The 18,245-nt window shown below is 33.9% G+C and overlaps 1 protein-coding gene across 1 annotated transcript in view; it reads right to left on the bottom strand.

Moving 5' to 3' along the window:
* Positions 1-1,353: 1,353 nt before the first annotated feature.
* SLC12A2 (solute carrier family 12 (sodium/potassium/chloride transporter), member 2) overlaps positions 1,354-18,245 on the bottom strand; it is a 104,816-nt gene continuing 87,924 nt past the window's right edge. The window contains exons 20-28 of the mRNA XM_011942097.1: positions 15,916-16,041; positions 13,449-13,496; positions 11,860-11,982; positions 9,882-9,993; positions 7,986-8,072; positions 6,449-6,584; positions 6,100-6,167; positions 3,739-4,483; positions 1,354-3,110 (exon numbers count right to left, since the gene is read on the bottom strand). Coding sequence (XP_011797487.1) covers positions 4,348-4,483; positions 6,100-6,167; positions 6,449-6,584; positions 7,986-8,072; positions 9,882-9,993; positions 11,860-11,982; positions 13,449-13,496; positions 15,916-16,041 — 836 coding nt within the window. The 3' untranslated portion in view covers positions 1,354-3,110; positions 3,739-4,347. The remainder of the gene's footprint in view (positions 3,111-3,738; positions 4,484-6,099; positions 6,168-6,448; positions 6,585-7,985; positions 8,073-9,881; positions 9,994-11,859; positions 11,983-13,448; positions 13,497-15,915; positions 16,042-18,245) is intronic.

The raw sequence follows: 18,245 nt of genomic DNA, 5'->3' as shown, positions 1-18,245 counted from the left end.
TCACATTTTCCCCAATAGTTTCAAACTTTTACCATGTCTGAAACAAAAGGGTAAGGAGAAAAAAAATGGGCTGAGGTTCTTAATGCTATCATTTAACAGACTATGTTAAATGCCCATCACGTAAGTAAAACAGGTCCATCACCATTGCCACCAGATTCCATACAAGACAATGAGACTTAGATCCTTAGGTATTCAAGTACTACCAAAAAAAGTATGTCAAGTTGGTTAAGCCACCAACACACTATTTATTATCTGAACTAAACTAAATAGTACTTTCTATTGAGCATATCCTAGAACTTGTACCATCTTTCCCCAAAAGTTAAACATTAAACTACCATCTATTTCCTCTGGCCCTACAAACTTCCTATAGGTATATAAAGAGGGAAGCATATCAAATGGATTTATCTTTTCTTCCTGGTGAATGAATAGCAGAAACCTGCTGGCTCAAAGATGAATGATGTTCTTGTTTTAAAAACTGTTGGATGGTCTGATATTAGAAAATGTCACATACATAGTTGCCTTTAAATTATCTTTTAGCTTTCCAAACAAGTGAATAGTGGCCTGAATAGTGGCTTGAGAATAAGGAAGACGACAAACAAAAAAATGGATATTTACATTTTGTTTTGAACATATTAAGGCAGCCTGTAGCCAACCTATATTTCTAACTATAATTTGCCTTACCTGAACACACATTTACTCAGCGGACAGAGGTGAGTAATTTGGAAACGACCAATCTATCCCAGCCATCTGTCTTATGGATCAGCCAGCAGTGAATGCATAATGAAGAAATTCCTGGGGATGAAAGACCCGGGCTCTAGACCAACAACCTTCCTTGATTTACCACATGACCTTGGAAAACTCCCTAAGCTGCTCCAAGCTGCTTTCTCAAGAGTAGAAGAAAGAAACAGCTGTCCTGCATATATACCACACCTACAGTCATGTTCAAATGGGAAAATGAAAATGCTTTCTAAAACTCTAAATGAGCTTAGATAAAAATCTTTGGAAGGAAAGAATCAGATGATATTCAGGGACTATGAATCACTTTTAATCTTCTAGTTTCCTCATTGACAAATGAGAGATTTGGCCCAAAGATAAAGCAGAATTAGAAAAGCCAGAACTTTAAAAAAATCCATAATGAGCTGCAGCTCAGATGGTTCAGTCATACTGTAAGTATCAGTAGTGATTACTGCAAAGGTTTAGGAATAGTGAACGACTTTTCCGGGGCATGAATATTAAGGTAAAAGCTATTTAAAAAATTCAGAAATGAATGAAGCAATAGTTATCTAAATGAGACAAAACCACAAAGCTGGCAAAAACTTATAAAATAGATAAAATATAAGAATGGACATTAAATAGGTTGAATGAATCCACTTCCTTTATTGCAGTAACCTCTGTACAAAGCAGCAACTGCAATACTCAAGGTTAAAACATTAGAAAAGCATTTGTGTGACAGGTATAGTACAGTATTATCAAAATATTACATTTTCAAACTTAGCAGATAATCATCCACCAGAGCTCAAATCTTAATTATTTCCATAGTCTTAAAAAATATGTAATGTCAGAATGCATATAAAAAGAATGTAAAAGGAAACCTAAAATACAAATGGAATAATGTAACAAATAAATAGTTGATTTCAGTAACTGTTAATAATCAGCTTAACACCACCTTCTCTTTAAACTCACTGAATTCTTACTTATAGGAATAATGAACTGTCAAATGCCATGGCATAATTATTTATTTCCAAGCTATCACCAATGATTAGAACTAAAAAAAATTTCGCACAAAAATCAAAATTTAGCATAAATAAAGCTATTTTTAGCTTCAACACTAGCTAGCATCTCTAAGAATTGCTGAAATAAGTACTATAACAACCTTGCAAATTTTCGACCTGATGTCTAGTGTTAAGTGAAAGTAATGCATTTTTTTAAGTGAAAAGCTTACATTATTTCACAGACAGTATTACCCACCCCACATTATGAATATTTAGATACATTTTATGTACTTTATACACACATGTATGACGCATGACATTTGGTTCCTGTAGTACAGATCACAATGTTGTTTTCCTGAATGGGAAAAACTTTAAAAAAAGTAAGTGTACCTGTGCACATTTCAAGATAGCAGCACTCAGTCCATGCCCTATTATCCATTTTTAAAGTTCACACGTTATTGTTTACTCAATAATATAATATTTCTACTGTCTTTACCCCCAAACATTGCAAAACCTGCAATGGAACAATGCTGTGAGTTAAAATGTAGAAATTTTTTAAAGAAAATCGGTTACTTCATTTTCTTAATATTCTGAATTCAAGTTATCAGATCTCTATACCTAGCTCATACTCATGCAGCAAAAATGCTGCACACCACTGAAAATAACGTTATAGATGTCTATCAAGATTCATGAAAACCAGCCGGGCACAGTGGCTCACGCCTGTAATCCCAGCACTCTGGGAGGTCGAGGCAGGCAGATCACAAGGTCAAGAGAGACCATCCTAGTCAGCATGGTGAAACCCCGTCTCTACTCAAAATACAAAAATTAGCTGGGCATGGTGTGGCGTGCACCTGTAGTCCCAGCTACTAGGGAGGCTAAGGCAGGAGAATTGCTTGAACTGGGGAGGCGGAGGTTGCAGTGAGCTGAGATCACGTTACTGCATTCCAGCATGGCAACAGAGCCAGACTCCGTCTCAAAAAAAAAATAAAATAAAATAAATTCATGAAAACCTGCATAAATTTTCCACCACAGAAACTTGTATCAATTGACCCAGTTAACAGTACTTTAGGCGAAGTATTCTCCATTTTTGAACTGGAAAATTGTGTGAAATTACAGCATGCCCTTCAAATGATCACCTTTGTTCTCTATGAAACCTGTATCTGTTAATCTGATTTTGAACTTGTTTACTTAAACAAAAGTTTGCCTAATGAATCTTGATCACTTTAAAATGCAAAATATCACCAACATAAATTTCATTATATATACACATATGCATCTGTGTATGCATATACATATATACACACACATACAAACATGTAGACATCCCTTGAAATGTTTTCAGGAAATCCTTCCTTGAATTATAAATGAAAAACTTCACATTAATCATTTTATATAAAGCTTTTAGTAACAGTACATATGCACTGTCAAAATTGTACTAGCAGACTATGATGTCAAAACAGACATTTCAAAAGCACAAACTGGCAGTTTTTCTTAACACAAAAGTTTTAAAGTATTAAGAATGGATTAAATTTTAATGTTCAGAATAATCTGTTCAAACCTGAGTGTATTAAGACTAAGTGTACTTGACAATTGAATGAATTAAGCCTAAAAACATTTCTCTAAGAAACCAGTGGTCCATTTAACCATTTGATGAAACATTATTTTAATGACTTAGAAAGGATAGTACAGTATACTGAAATTCCACTTAAATATTGAAATACTCTATTAAATGACATTGCTTTGTCTAAATTTCCTCCATAAGATCTGTTAGCATTTCTTAAAAGTCCCTCAGATTTGAGGGAAATTCTAAATTAGGACAGTTTTCTCTCCAAATAAATAGAAATGATCTTGAGTATTTTTGTTTAAAGAATGACGTTTTTAAGCATGGTATACAGAAGTATGGGATGAATCTTTAATCTTCCCTAAGGTTTCAAGAGATAATAATATAGTGATAATAGCCAATCAGAGGGGTTAAAAAGGCATTTGGGGGGCTTTTTTTCCTAGCTCTATATTAACATATATAAACCTTACCATGGGGTCACTTTTTGGTTACCATTTCCCCTTCCCCATTTTTCATTAACCTGCCCTAATTCTCACCTTTAATATCTAACAGATACCTTTATAAAATTAACAAAACACATACAGTACTCAACACTAAATGGTCAATGGAAGAAGACAAGCAGTGTTCATTTTGTTTTAAAGTGGAAGAGACTAGAAATAAAAACAACAGTTGAAGGCAAAGTTTGACATTCTATAAATTTATAAAAGAGGATATATGGATGAAATTTGGTTAATTTCAGAAGGCACCTCAAGGCTAAAGGCTTTTTGTACTTCTTTCATCAATCAAAAAGGTAACACGCTTTTATTGCTATTCAAGTAGCAAAGGAAAACTACTCTCACAAACTTCAGTTCAACAGAGAAGAATCACCATTAAGACTGAGATATGGAATTGACTAAAACCGAAGTCTCCATACACATATCAATGGAGCAACTTTCCTGTGTGCTTTCAAATTAATGAAATCGTGAAAGAAAAGTCACTATTTGCCATTGTGATGTTAATGTGTCATTGAAGATTTCAGTTACTACACTAGGCACTGAAGTACCATTCTGGAGGGCTGTCCACTGTATAGAACATTTATGAGTAGAAGGTAAGGACACTCTGATGATTCCCACGAACTAGGAGGATCGGTGGTAGGTCCTTAGATAGAGCTTCTAACCATGCCATGTAGAGAGCACTAGACACAGCACCTTTTCGTGCAACTGGGAGACTCCTGGTATCAAAAAGAGAAAAAAAACCTGAGCAATGCATTTACAGAATAAAAGGTAGCAAAAATTCTAAAGTAGATTACAATAAGTTACTATAAATTACTATAATTACAGAATATTTCTCAGTGCAGGAGAATTCTGCATATAGAATAACAACCATAGTTGTGTTGCTTAGCGATGGAGACTCATTTGTTAGAACTTATTGTCAGGCAATTCTGCCCTCATGAAAACATCATAGTAGTTCCACACACCAAGACGGTACAGCCTACTACACATCGGGGCTGTATGACACAGCCCGTTGCTCCCAGGCTCCAAACCTGTACAGTATGTTACTGTAGTGAATATCACAGGCAACTGTAACACGATGGTAAGCATTTGCATAGCTATAATATAGAACAGATACAGTAAAAATATGGTTTTTTTGTTTTTAAGAGAGATGGGTCTTAATACATTGTCCAGGCTGGACTCAAAACTTCAGGTCTCAAGCAATCCTCCCACCTCAGTCTCCCAAGTAGCTGAGACTACAGGTGCATACCATCGTGCCCCCCGCTTAACATATGGTATTATAATCTTATGGTACCACCATCGTACATGTGTATATAAAAGACTATAATCTTTCAACAAAGATTTTTAAGAATTTGTTCATAAGAACAGTAAATATTTCTATAAACCACAGTATCTCTGATATATAACACTAAATCCTAGATTTCCCCTTCTTTAGTAAGAATAGAATTCTCTTAGGTGAAAGGTATGTTTACTATCAAAATTTAGAAAACGGAAGCTATATATGGATAAATGCAATTTTCATCTTCTTATCTCAGTTTTAATTTCTATTTATGGATGGTGGTAGCAGTGACCAGTTGCTCTGTAAGTTTTTCTCTAAATTTCTGCGTTCTAGTGTCTTTTCCATTACAGGTATTTATCATCAGCAAAACTTGAAACTTTCTGATTTATTAAATGCTTGTTGTTAAACTAACAATCTTTTGATAGTTTTTTTTCATTATTTGGCTTTTTTTGTGGGGGAGAGGCCTGAGCTTTCCTATCTAAGGACACATGTTCCAGAAGTGAGAAAATGTGGGTTCAAAGAATATCTAGCTAACCTAGTTCAGTAGAGGAAGAGCCAAAGTAGGCATTTAGCATCCGTATTTACCTCAAGGACAATGTGTCGGTATGTAAAATTTGTGTGTGGAAAACATAAGAATGGGAATCCAGACAGGAACCACTACTCCAGTTTAATCTGCCAAATCACATTCTTTTGGGTTATTTTCAAGAGGAAGCTGTCTGGGGTCCAAATTTTAACGTAGGACCCTCCTATCCACACATACTTAATGGCTATGCTGTAGTGTTTACAAAGATGAGGAATTTTGAAAAGGTGAGAAGAAGTGTAAACAAAAGGTTCCAATATAACTTATTACGGTAAAAGAATTACTTGGGATTCATATAAGCTTAAGGTTACAGTTTTTGTCTTTCTCCATATGCTTAAAGCATAGTATATTTTTACAAGTTTGTTTTTTCCTCCTTATAACAACTAAGTCAATATGGGTGTTACATAGATATGTAGTTGGAACAGAAATTAATTCAAAGCATATTATCAGAAACTAGCAAGAAAATCTTTACTTACATGACGATAATATTAGCTGTGCTTGAATGTTCCTTTAATAATTCATTTAACCTGATCTGCCGGTATGTCTGAAATGAAACAGGACAAAGTCATTCCCAGACCATTTGGAAATACGAATTTAGCATGGTTCATAGAACTATAAGGAGACAAAAAGAAACGGAAATGAATTTTAGTGTAATAAAAATATCTGTTCTTTTTTTAAAAAAAATTCTTTCCGCTAACCTCAAATAAATGTATTTTAGAGTTCATTTATACAACTGACCCCTCCTATATCAAATTGAAGTTCTTGGTTTTCATGTCTTTTATTATATAAAAGATCAATGAAAATAAAGCAGAAGAGAAAGAATACCTTGGTCTTATAAAGTTCAAGTTCATTATCTGTTATTCGCCACGGTTCATCTTCTTTCATTTTATCTGCAATATCCTGCTCTTTATCATCTTCATGAAGTCTGTATGGCTCAATCATTTCCTCAAAAGCTATAATACTTTAAAAAACAAAGACTTCTCACAACTAATCTTATTTTAAGTTACACAACAGAAAGATCTTAAACACTAAATTAAAACTTGCAAAGTTAGTGCCTCTCATTTATTATGCTCCTCTCCATACCCCAACCATAATAATCACTTTGGCAATTTATTTCAAAAACAGCAATTTCTAGTCTCTGAAACTGATGAGAAAATTAGAACCCACATGGACAATACAGACTGTGTATCCCTAATCTGAAATCCAAACTGCTTCAAAATCTAAAACTTTCTAAGCACCAATATGATGTCTAATGGAAATGCTCAGTGAAACATTTTGAATTTCTGATTTTTGGATTAGGGATTCTAAACCAGCATGTATAATGAAAATGTTCCAAAATTTTAAAAAAAAATCTGAAATCTGAAACACTTTTGGTTGATCCCAAGCATCTGGGATAAGGAATCTCCAACCTGTAATAAAACTGCATTTTTAACTGCTAAAGCTGATCTCCCTGTATACCCCTTCTCCCTCTATGGCCATTTTCTCTCAACCTAAATATATTTTACCATAGTAGCCAAAATGGTCCCTTTGAGCAGTAAGTCAAATTGTGTTACACCCAAAGGCTTTCCCAGTTATCAATGAATATAAGTAGTGTAAAAAAATGTACTAGAACATTTTGAAGGGGAAAAGGGCAGACACTAAAAATTTAAGGAAATGAAAAATTAATTTCTACATCCATATACTTACCAATAAAATAACATGAATGGCATTCTAATCCTCTATGAACATGAAAAACGTATTTTTCAGTATCAAATCTAGTATGAAGCACCCAGTACACAGTTTTACAATAAAAGCAATCTCACCCTGATTACAACCTTACAAATTTTACCTTACTGTTTCCTATCTAAAAGGAATTCTTTATATCAGCTTCATATTGATTCAACATTAATCTAAGAATTAAAATTATATCAGGTAAAATAAATACAAATATCATTATAACCTGTATATAACATTTTCAGGTGGAATATTCCAAAGTCTTTCCTAGAAGAACTCTGAATGCAACTATTGTAGGCAAATGTTTAGATTTTCCTATTTTAGCAATAAAACAAAACAGTGGAAAGTAATAGGTATGTAGAGCAGGGACTGAGTGGTTATAACGACTGCAGGCAGGGGCAATGGAAATGAACCACCTTTCAGAAATCACATGTAAAGCTGTAATTTAAATCCTCTCTGAATATTGAAAACTCTTTAGACTTTCTTTAATATCTGATATATGCATACCAACTATCAATGCTAGATTTTTAAAATACTGACTTCACATATAACTAACAGCAGGAAAATAAATCTCTGGGTTTTAATTAAGTTCAATCTGTGTCTGAGTAGGCCATCTCTAAAAGGATCAGAAATTTGTAGAGTAACTTACTTTTCTTTCTTTGGTTTGGTATTGATATCTCCTAGGACCATAATGTCAGAAAAGTCTATTCGGAACTTGCTAAGCAAAGTAGCCATCCTACAACAAAAATTAATAGAATTAAGATACAAGTATTTTCATTCTATATTGGGCTGAATCCATATATCTGAAAAGCATGATTTACAGAAAAACTCAGTCTATCATGTGCTAAACAATGTCCATTTGAATTAATTCACACCATTCATTCACAAAGCAGACTTAAATTCACTGAGTACTTTACTTTCTGAGTAATCACTGAGTATTTTACTTTCTCTGAATCTCTCCTTAGTACTGAGTAATGGACAAAGAAAGACATTAATAATTAAATTTAAATGGTAGCTAATGTTTCTCAAATTTAGTCAAACTATATTGATAAGTACATAAATTTCAATAAAAACTAGTAGACAAATATTTATTTTTGGATTATTCTTCCATCCAAGAAGAATGCTTATCTCAGGGCCCAAATATGACCTGTGGGCCATATTGAAGATACAGTTGATGGCAGATTAAGTTCATAGCATTTTGGGGGAGGAGGGAACTGAAACAGGACATTGAAAAGGAGCATCAACAGGCCTGATTTTTCAGTAAATACCTTTCTGAAGGCATAGCTGGCAATGAAACATTGGTGGCAACAATAGAACAGTTGAAGTGCACATATATACAAAAAATAAAATGCAATTTTATTTGTAGTAAAAATGTTTTTAAATTGAGATATGAGAAAAAAGATCTGCTACAGGTTTGATTATTAAATTTATTATTAGTATTTCTTGCATAATTCACTCTTTGAAATGAATCAACACCTAGTTGAATTCCAGGACCTATCAGTTAAGTGCCTACTATAAAACATGCTAAACATAACAGGGCCCACAAAACTTAAATAAGAAAATAAATATAATACCTGCCAGAATGTGATGAGTGGTAGGTATTAAAGTACATTGTGATTCCGGAAGGAAACATAACAACTAGATCTGGGGGTAAGGCAAGAGAAATAGGAAAGGCACTGCAAAGAACTGAGCTGGGTTTTAAAGAGTGCAGTATTTAAAGAGATAAAAGGAGAGGCAAGTGAAGAGCTATTTACAGGAGATGAGAGTAGGCAAAGGAGTAAAAGCCTGAAGTCACATGCATGCTTAGAGCATATGGAAAAGTATACTGAAGTATAAGGCATACTGGGGGAAACAGAAGAATAGAAAGGGAATGAGAGGACAGACTGTCAAGGGCCTTGACTGCTACATTGTAACAATTAGATTTTCTATGGCAGGTAGCAGGAAAGTTGTTAAAGTATTTTGGGTAGAGGAATTATATGGTCAAAACTCTGCTTTCTGAAAAATAAAACTGGGTTTCAATGCTTCTAAGTACCCATGTCTTTGATCCATAATGTGTACAATATACATGTTACATGTCAAAGACAAAACAAGAGTACTTACAGAGCAGGAGAGAAATACTGAAACAAGAACTATAATTGTGACAGTATATTCAGAAAGAATCCGATGAATGACAATGGCATCCTGCATTTTGTTGTCTAGAGTCTACAATAAAATGTATCCCACATACAAATAGGTAATGTTTGTGCACTTTCTCCCCTGATTAAAAGAAAAAGGTTGCTTAGCACTTTAAAGTTACAAGTATTTAAGAAGGACCTTCTAAAATGCTAATATGTTAAAAAAAATTACATCTAAGTAAAATTAAGTATCTACTAGTTAAACATGAAGACTAAAGAGAACAAGGTTATATTTAAAATTTTTAACTTCAGTAAAGAACAAAGCAAGATAATAGACATTTTCTGGATTGTCTAATTTTTATCCTATCAAATTTATACTGTAGCAATGAAGTGCTACTAGACGCATGCCATTCAATGTGAAATAAACTTACGCTCTCCGGTCATGGTCTATTCTGTTTATTTTTCCACCAATGAATACTCTGATCTTACAGTCTTTCCACTTTTTCTTGGTAGTCAGAAGGTAAGGTATCAATAAGGTCAAACCTGAATTATAAAAATATAATGAATCATTTACTAAATGCTAATTTCTTAATCAGGAACATCAATTTAGCCTCGAAACACATGTCTACTACACCACCATATAAAACAAAAACATTCTTTCTGTCCTTCCTTGATAATTCAGTCAAAAAGCCATTAGCAGACCTGAGAAAGAAGGGACTCCTAATGGAGTCTGATCCCATTTAAGGAAGGTAGCCAAACGGGATAGTGGCCTGGTAAAGTCAGGAGATTAGTCACATACAACAGGATTGAGAAAATAAGTGTATTTATTGACCTTAGCAGGAGCCATGTTTAACAATGAAATTAGAAATATGAAAAGGGAGAAGCTGGATGGAAATTGGTTTTTGATCTCCATTTATATCTCCACACACACATATATAAGGAGTTCCTGGCTCTGTCCACTGAGAAGGCCTGGGAGCAGTGACACTCTGTAGACAAAGCATGTCCAATGCCCTGATCTTTGTTTCTAAACACTGTTATTCAGTAAAAGGGACCAGCATTCCTTGGATAAAGGGTTACTTTCACGGCTCTGAAGGGAAAGTGCAAAACAATAAAACTGAGCCTGGAACATCTTCTTGTGTTGGAAAATAACTCAAAAGAATGACTGGGACATGATAAATGGAAACAAATCAGCCTAAGGAGGATTGTGCTGGCGAAATATGGGACAACTGGAACATCAAAACAAACGAAAGTAACAAATTATATCCTGGCATAGTTTGGATATCAGCCCCTACTGAAATCTCATGGTGAACTGTAATTAATCCCCAGTGCTGGAGGTGGAGCTTAGTGAGAGGTGTTTGGATCATGGGGGTTGGTCCCTCAAGGTTGAGTGCTTGTCTTTGTGATAGTTCTCATGAGATCGGGTCATTTAAAAGTGTGTGGCATCTCTGTCTCCGATGTCTCTCTCACTCCTGCTTTCATCGTGTGTTGTGCCTGTTCCTGCTTTGCCTTCTGCTGTAAGTAAAAGCTCCCTGAGGCTTCTCCAGAAGCTGAGTGATGTCAAGACCATGCTTGTGTGGCCTGCAGAATTGTCAGCAAATTAAACCTCTTTTCTTTACAAACTACCCAGTCTCAGGTATTTCTTCAAAGCAACACAAGAACAGTCTAATACATATCCCACTGAGTATCAATAAAATAGGAATCAATGAGTTCACACTGATAGAAATAAAGAGAAAGCTCTTCCTTACAATAAAAGGCCAACTAATAAATGAGGAAGAAACGATGGAATAGGAAAATCATCATTTGGCAACCACAACAATAACAACAATAAACATCAATGGATGCTAAAGATAGTGGTGAAGGCTGTAAGAATAGTGTATTTACAGTCTCAGAGTAATTCCTCTGTGCCATCCCCAATACCTGTAATTATAAATGTAGGGGGGGGGAGGATAACTTTTCAGTGAATAAACGTGGTAAAAATCATGTATTACTCAATGGTTAATTTCATCAGTGATGGGACAAATCAACATCCTGTGCCACCTGATGAGATGTAGACAGAAGAGCACAACATTACTTCTGTGATATTTCTGCCAAAGATAGATAGACAACCTAAAAACTAATTAAAATAAAACATTAAAATAGCACTTCAAATTGGGTGACAGTCAACAAAATGGTTCATAATATTAAAAGTTAAGGTCATGATGCTCAAGGAAATACTACTGAACAACCTCCGCATTAGGGATACTGAAAAGACCAGACTGCTAAATGCTGATTCTGAAATGAATCCTTTTGCTTTTGGGAATGTTGGCAAAATTTGAATGGGGTTCACGAGTAAAGAGTGCCTGCCATTTCTTACTATTTTCACAATTTTACTAAATTTAAAATCATTTTTTAAAAAATTAACAACCTTACCTCCATCATCAAAAAGCCACCAGACATCAATAGTATTCTTTCCTTGTTTTTTCTGAAACTGTGTACTAGCTTCAAGAAGCTTTTGGTCAGCTACATTTAAAGGCACAATAGGGCCTTTGGATTCTAAAGGATTAAGCAAAAAATAAAATGTAAGCAAAGTAAATATTAAAGTCCCTTTTGCTGAATTCCTATCGTTTCCTAATTTTTGTATATTCAGATGTTTATACTACAGGCAATTCAGACAATTGTATATGGCATCTACCATAAACTTTCAGTTGTTTATAATAAAAGTTTACTTTATAAATGGCTAGAGAGAAATAACTCTTTACAATAGCTAAACCAATCCAAATTATCTGCCTAATTACTAATATTTTCAAGCATTCTGAAGGAATGTAAGAGAATCATAAATAACAATCAAAAAATTATACTGAGCTGCTAGATTTTGTGTTTTGAAAAGCTGTTTTAGTCAAACTGGACAAATCAAGTTTATACCTGTTCTGTGAAACTATTTCTTTGGTAATCTGGTATCTCAATAATTTAAAGCTCACAACTTTTTAAAAGACAAAGTTGTTATCTGTCATAAAAATGAAAGATGGGAGTTGAAGACATACTAACACATTCTTACAATGATCACAGTGAAACCTTAGTCTAAAGAAAGACTTCTAATTTTTACCTATGTTTTGTCCCCAATAGGTGGAACCCTGGGGAACCATTAATATATGGTTATAAAGCCATATAACCACCACATCTTTCTCTGAACCACAGAAAGATGGTGGGAGCTCCTTAGAAGGGCACCCATCTGCTGCAGGCCTGAGAACAGTACACCAAGGAGTTCCCATTTATATTCCCAGGAGTCAAAACAAAACAAAACAAAACAAAACAAAAAACAGCATTGATTCCGTGAGCAAGCAAATGACTACCATGAAACTCCTACACCAAAATTTGAAAAGCAGAAATCCATACGAGGACATCTGATTACTTCTGCAGAATGTCACTTTTCATGCTGCTGTGATATATGCAAACATGACAAATGATTTTGCACGATGAAATAATATGGCTACCAAACCACACTGCTCCATAACTCTCACCTCTATCTCCTTCTCATAAAATTCATGTATGTTGACATGACTGTGTATCTCCCAAACGCAGCATGACTGTGAGAAATATTGTAATTTTTGAAATGAAAAATACATTAGTATCAAAATTGAGGACTTGGCTGGGTACAACTGATGGTCAAGAATGCAAGTGACACTGCAAATAAAACCTGTTTCAGTGTCCCTACTTATCATCTAAACCATGCAGTTTAAATTAAAAAAAAAAATTAATACCAGCTGTCTGGGTCTGAATATTTCAGAAATGCTACGATGATTGAAAAGAATTTGTCTGTGATATAACTCCGTTTCCTGGGAAGGCTTACCTCTTTAGACTAATAATACTTTTTCTAATCTGCATTCACAGAACTGTAACATTACCTCACCATGAAAATAAAAACCAAGGTTAAAAAAAAAAAAAAAGAAGGGAATAAGGCTGGAGTTAAAGAGTTTACAGTATGAAAAAGGGATTAAAATAAAATGATGAAAAATGCCTGCCTTTTTTCAACAGTGGTTGAGTTGCAGTCTTGCCATCCTCTTCCTCAACTAGATTATGTTTAAAAAACACAAAAATATGTTAATTGCCTTTATATTAATAAAATAATAAAAATGTAACTAGCGCACATTTATAAACAAAATATAGTAGGAAGCAACAGTCCACTGAAAAATAAGACTGAAGATTAATATTTTCTGCACTGAGTGCTGAGGCTTCTAAAAAGCACGTATTTGCGACCCCTCCCTACAGGATGACTAACACCTCTAAATTTAATTTCTGTAAAATTATTTTATAAATTTCAGCGTGTTTTTAAAATTTTTACACTTTCATACTTGAGAAGATGTTGAACTGTGGCTTATAAAGTATAAATGACATTAAACATTAATACTGCAGATAATACATAAATTTTAAACATGCCACTGCATCACTGTGCAAATAACCGAAGAGGAATTTTAGAAACATTTAATGGATATTTGTTGTTTGTAAAAAATTAATCACCACTTGAAATATTAAGAAATTTGATCAGAGAAAGAAGTATTCTTGCTTTATCTAAAACGCCAGGTTATACAGGAGTGATTTTTCTCAAATATATAAATGTATATGTGTATGTATATATGTGTGCATATATTTATCCATTTATATTTAAAAATATCTACAAATATTTTTCTGGCATTAAAAATTTTCCTAATCTCATTCTGTTCCCTTAATATAAGCTTGTATTAAAGTATCTGTTTACAGCATATAAAACTCCGGACTTGGACAGGAGAGTATACTGCAGTGGGCTCTGGAGTTAGACTGCAAGATTGCAATCTTCCCTCTACTCATTTTACTAGCTGAGTGAGCTTTCGTTACTGCACTTGCTTTTCTCATTTGTAGAAAGAGGTGTTAGTACGTACCTCTTAAGCTTGTTATACTAATGCAAATATTAATGCACTAAGCTCTGGGCCTGGCAGAAAGTATTTAAAGGGTGTTCTTTATGACTCCTTGCATGATGTATGCTTCAATAACCAAGACAGACACAGCTAAATACTGCAGATTTATAATAACTACACAGTCATGTCTCTAATTCTGAAGACTTTTTAAAATGTATACTTTTCTATAATATCTATGCTGCTGACTTTGAGAATAACTGACTAAACAGAAAATAAGCACAAAGCAAACGCTAATTTCTTAAACTTGTAATGGAAAAAGAATCAACTATATTTAATGTTATAGCATTCAATATTGTTCTTATAAAGCAGATATTTAATGGCATTTTTGTCTTTGATAATAAAAATTATAAATATAACTATGGATATGCTGCATTTGTTTAAAAGAGCTCAGAAATGTCAAGGAAATCTTGACATTTAACAATTATAAAGTAAGTTAAAGGCATTTAGATTTTTACAATAAAAAGGTAAGTAGAAATGTACTGACCCACTTTCCTGTTCTATAAAAATAATGATTTCATAAGATTGTAACATATATTAATTAGCTAATATATGGGTAACATACACTATAATGTGGGTGCATGGAGTAGATGCTTGATATGTATTACTTCTTACCCTCCCATTAAACTTCACCTATTAATTACCAACAGATTCTGTAGAAAAAGAATGTTTGAAGCAAAAGAAAAAAACAAAAAAGAGGAAATGAAAGAATGTATACTGCAAACTAAAATAAATGCTGGAATATAACAGTTATCAGAATCAGTTTATAGAATTTTGAGGAAAAACAAAATAAATTATAATCAAGCCAGCAAAGAACCAAAAAGGAAAATGGGTGTGAACTAAACTTCACTAATACTCTACGCCAATAAGGTAAATAAGAAGGAAAGAAATAAAAAGCAACATTACTGCTTCTAAATAATATAGAAGAGAAAAACTGCACAAAGACATGATTGGTCCAAGGTTACATTTTCAGAAAAAGAATGGGAAATACTTTGCAGGAATCAAAAGTATGTTATAGTCTGATGATTTACTCTGCAGATTTTTTTCTTGTTGCATGTCAGCTAGGAAGAGGACAGATGGAGATACTAGACCGAACAGAGGTAGGAGAGTGAGGGTGGGAGAGTAAGATTTGGAAGTCATCCTTCTTTTCTTCTCAAACATGACACACAGATTTGTGGATGAAATTATGTGAAAGTTTCATGAGTTTGTTACTTTAAAATTACCATATTCTTTCCAAATTTAGATTTAACCTATGCTTCAAATTAAAATGTTTTACTTAAAGCAACTATAAATAAAAACACAGAGGCCATATTAGTAAATATTTGGCATGGTTTCTGTCTAATGATCTACTCTAATACCTTACACAGCTAGTCATTTTGTAGCCATTTTTGAAAGCCATAAATTCTACCTGACCAGCAAGAAATGACCAGTACAAGTTTGAGAACAGGTTATTTTTATAAGACATATTATATAATTAAAAATATTTCTCCCAAATTAAAACATTACTATTAATAAGACTTATTGTTTGAATGAAAATTACCTTTGTGTGTAACCGGTTTTTCACTGAGTGGTTTGGAAGTATCTAAATCAGATTTTTTACTATACTCCACACTTACTACCACATCCTTGGTGCCAGGTGATTTCTCTTGCGATGACAGTAATTCTTCTGTAGACACAAAATTATTTAAAATAGTATCTAAGTCATATTTTAACTGTTAAATAAGGCATTGTGGTTTAGTAATAAAACTATTATGAAAAAACAACTTTGTTATAAATGCCTTCTTACACAACTATGATAATCTGTTTGAAATGACTATTCATTTAAATACGTAAACCACAACTAGGTTACAGGTTGAATATTCTGATCTGAAAATCTGAAACTTTTTACATACCTAACATGATGCTCGAAGGAAATGCTCAATGGAGCATTTCAGATTTTGGATTTCTGAACCAGAGATGCTCAACTGGTAAGTACCATGTAATGCAAATCTTCCAAAATCAACCTCCTCCCTCCAAATTCTGAAACCCTTCAGGTTCCAAGCATTCTGGATATAGATACATAAACTGTATCTGAATTATGAGCTAGAGAATTAGTAATGAGTACAATTCACAGAACAGTAGAATCTGGTAGACAGTAATATATAGTATGTGAATCAATTCTGCTCTCAAAATCAGTTACATAAAAAATGTAAAATGTAACAACTGTCCATAGATATATAAGATGACAGACAATACTGAAAAATTATACCCACTACTATAAAACCAAGACCACCGAATACAGTCTTCCTAAGTTCATGGTGAAAGTACCATTTCTTCCTTTTAAAGTAGTTTTTCTTCATTTTCTCTTTTTGTCAGTTAGTAAAGATTTAACTTCCACCACACAAATATGTCTCACAAAGAAAAATATAAAACTGATAGTATGTCCATAACCCTCATCACTTATTTGTGTAAAAGAAGAGAGAAAAGAAACTACATGCCAGCACTATGCTAAGAGCTCGCAGGCCTTAATCTCCTTTTTAATCTTAACAACCAACCTGTAAGGTAAATACATTTTAACAGATAAGGAAACTGAGGCTTGGAAGTCACCAAATTTTCCTAGGCTACAAAACATCTAACGGAAAAGGCTGAGATTTTTAAAGCAGATTTGCCTGACTCCAATGCCTATGCCCTTAATTCTTATGCCCAGTCAAATTCCTGTTTTAAAACTTAACGATGAATAATAAGGTATTCAAAAACATTTCACAATGATTATAAATACATGAAAATACTTTTTAAAAGTTTCAATCACGTGCAAACTTCAGTAAATGATAGAACTATATAATTTATTCATCAAACTGTGATATGTGAAAGGGAACACTACTATTTATGTTGAGTTAACAGGTATAAGGCACTCTAAACCTCAATTCTGGTAGAGCAAGAAATAATTGAATAATTTGCCAAACCTACTCCAGATTGCTGAAAAATGCATATTTGGTTACATGGATAAAGACCTCAAAGTGTTTCTTTCAAAACTGCAGACTGCCCTTGAAGGGGTAAAGAGAGGGAAGATTAAAACAATTTAAATACAGAAGCAGATACCTCTTAAGTATTTAGGCTTAGCTCATTCTGATGATTTGGTTAATTAACTAATAGGGGTAATATGTTATATATGTAAATTTTCTTAAGCTTATAACTTCTTAAACTACCAGAAAATCTTCAGAGAATATAAAAATCTTCACAGTTGGTTTTTTTTTTTTTTTCCTGCTTTGTTTTGTTTTGAGACAGAGTCTTGCTCTTGTCGCCCAGGCTGGAGTGCAATGGAGCAATCTTGGCTCACTGCAGCCTCTGCCTCCTGGGTTCAAGCAATTCTCCTGCCTCTGCTTCCCGAACATCTGCAATTACAAGCATGCCTGGCTAATTTTTGAATTTTTAGTAGAGACGGGGCTTCACCATGCTGGTCAGGCTGGTCTCAAACTCCTGATCTCTGGTCATCCACTCACCTTGGCCTCCCAACATGCTGGGATTACAGGCATGGGCCATAGTGCCTGGCCACAGTTTTTATAAAGTTGGCAAAAGTAGTAATTATACCTTACTTAGGCTTTAATCTTCACTTCCAAAAATGCTTTAAAAGTTACACACTATATTATTTACATACCATTCCTGACATGTCAAAATTGTACAGTAATGATGGGAGACAAGAAAAGTACGTAGAAAGGGGGAACACACAGGGAGACGTCTGTAGTGACAGAACAGTTCTGTATCCTTATTGCAATGGTGGTTACACAAATGAACACATAAGTTGCACACAACTACACAACCACACACGAGTTGTAAAACTGCTGAAATATGAAAAAGGTCCGTGGATTGTTCCCATGTCAATTTCTTGGCTTG

This window comes from Colobus angolensis, unplaced genomic scaffold (assembly GCF_000951035.1).
Source record: "Colobus angolensis palliatus isolate OR3802 unplaced genomic scaffold, Cang.pa_1.0 Scaffold206, whole genome shotgun sequence".
In the NCBI taxonomy this organism is placed as follows: domain Eukaryota; kingdom Metazoa; phylum Chordata; class Mammalia; order Primates; family Cercopithecidae; genus Colobus; species Colobus angolensis.
Note: the sequence above shows the minus strand (reverse complement) of the source record. Positions and strands in the feature narration are given on the sequence as shown.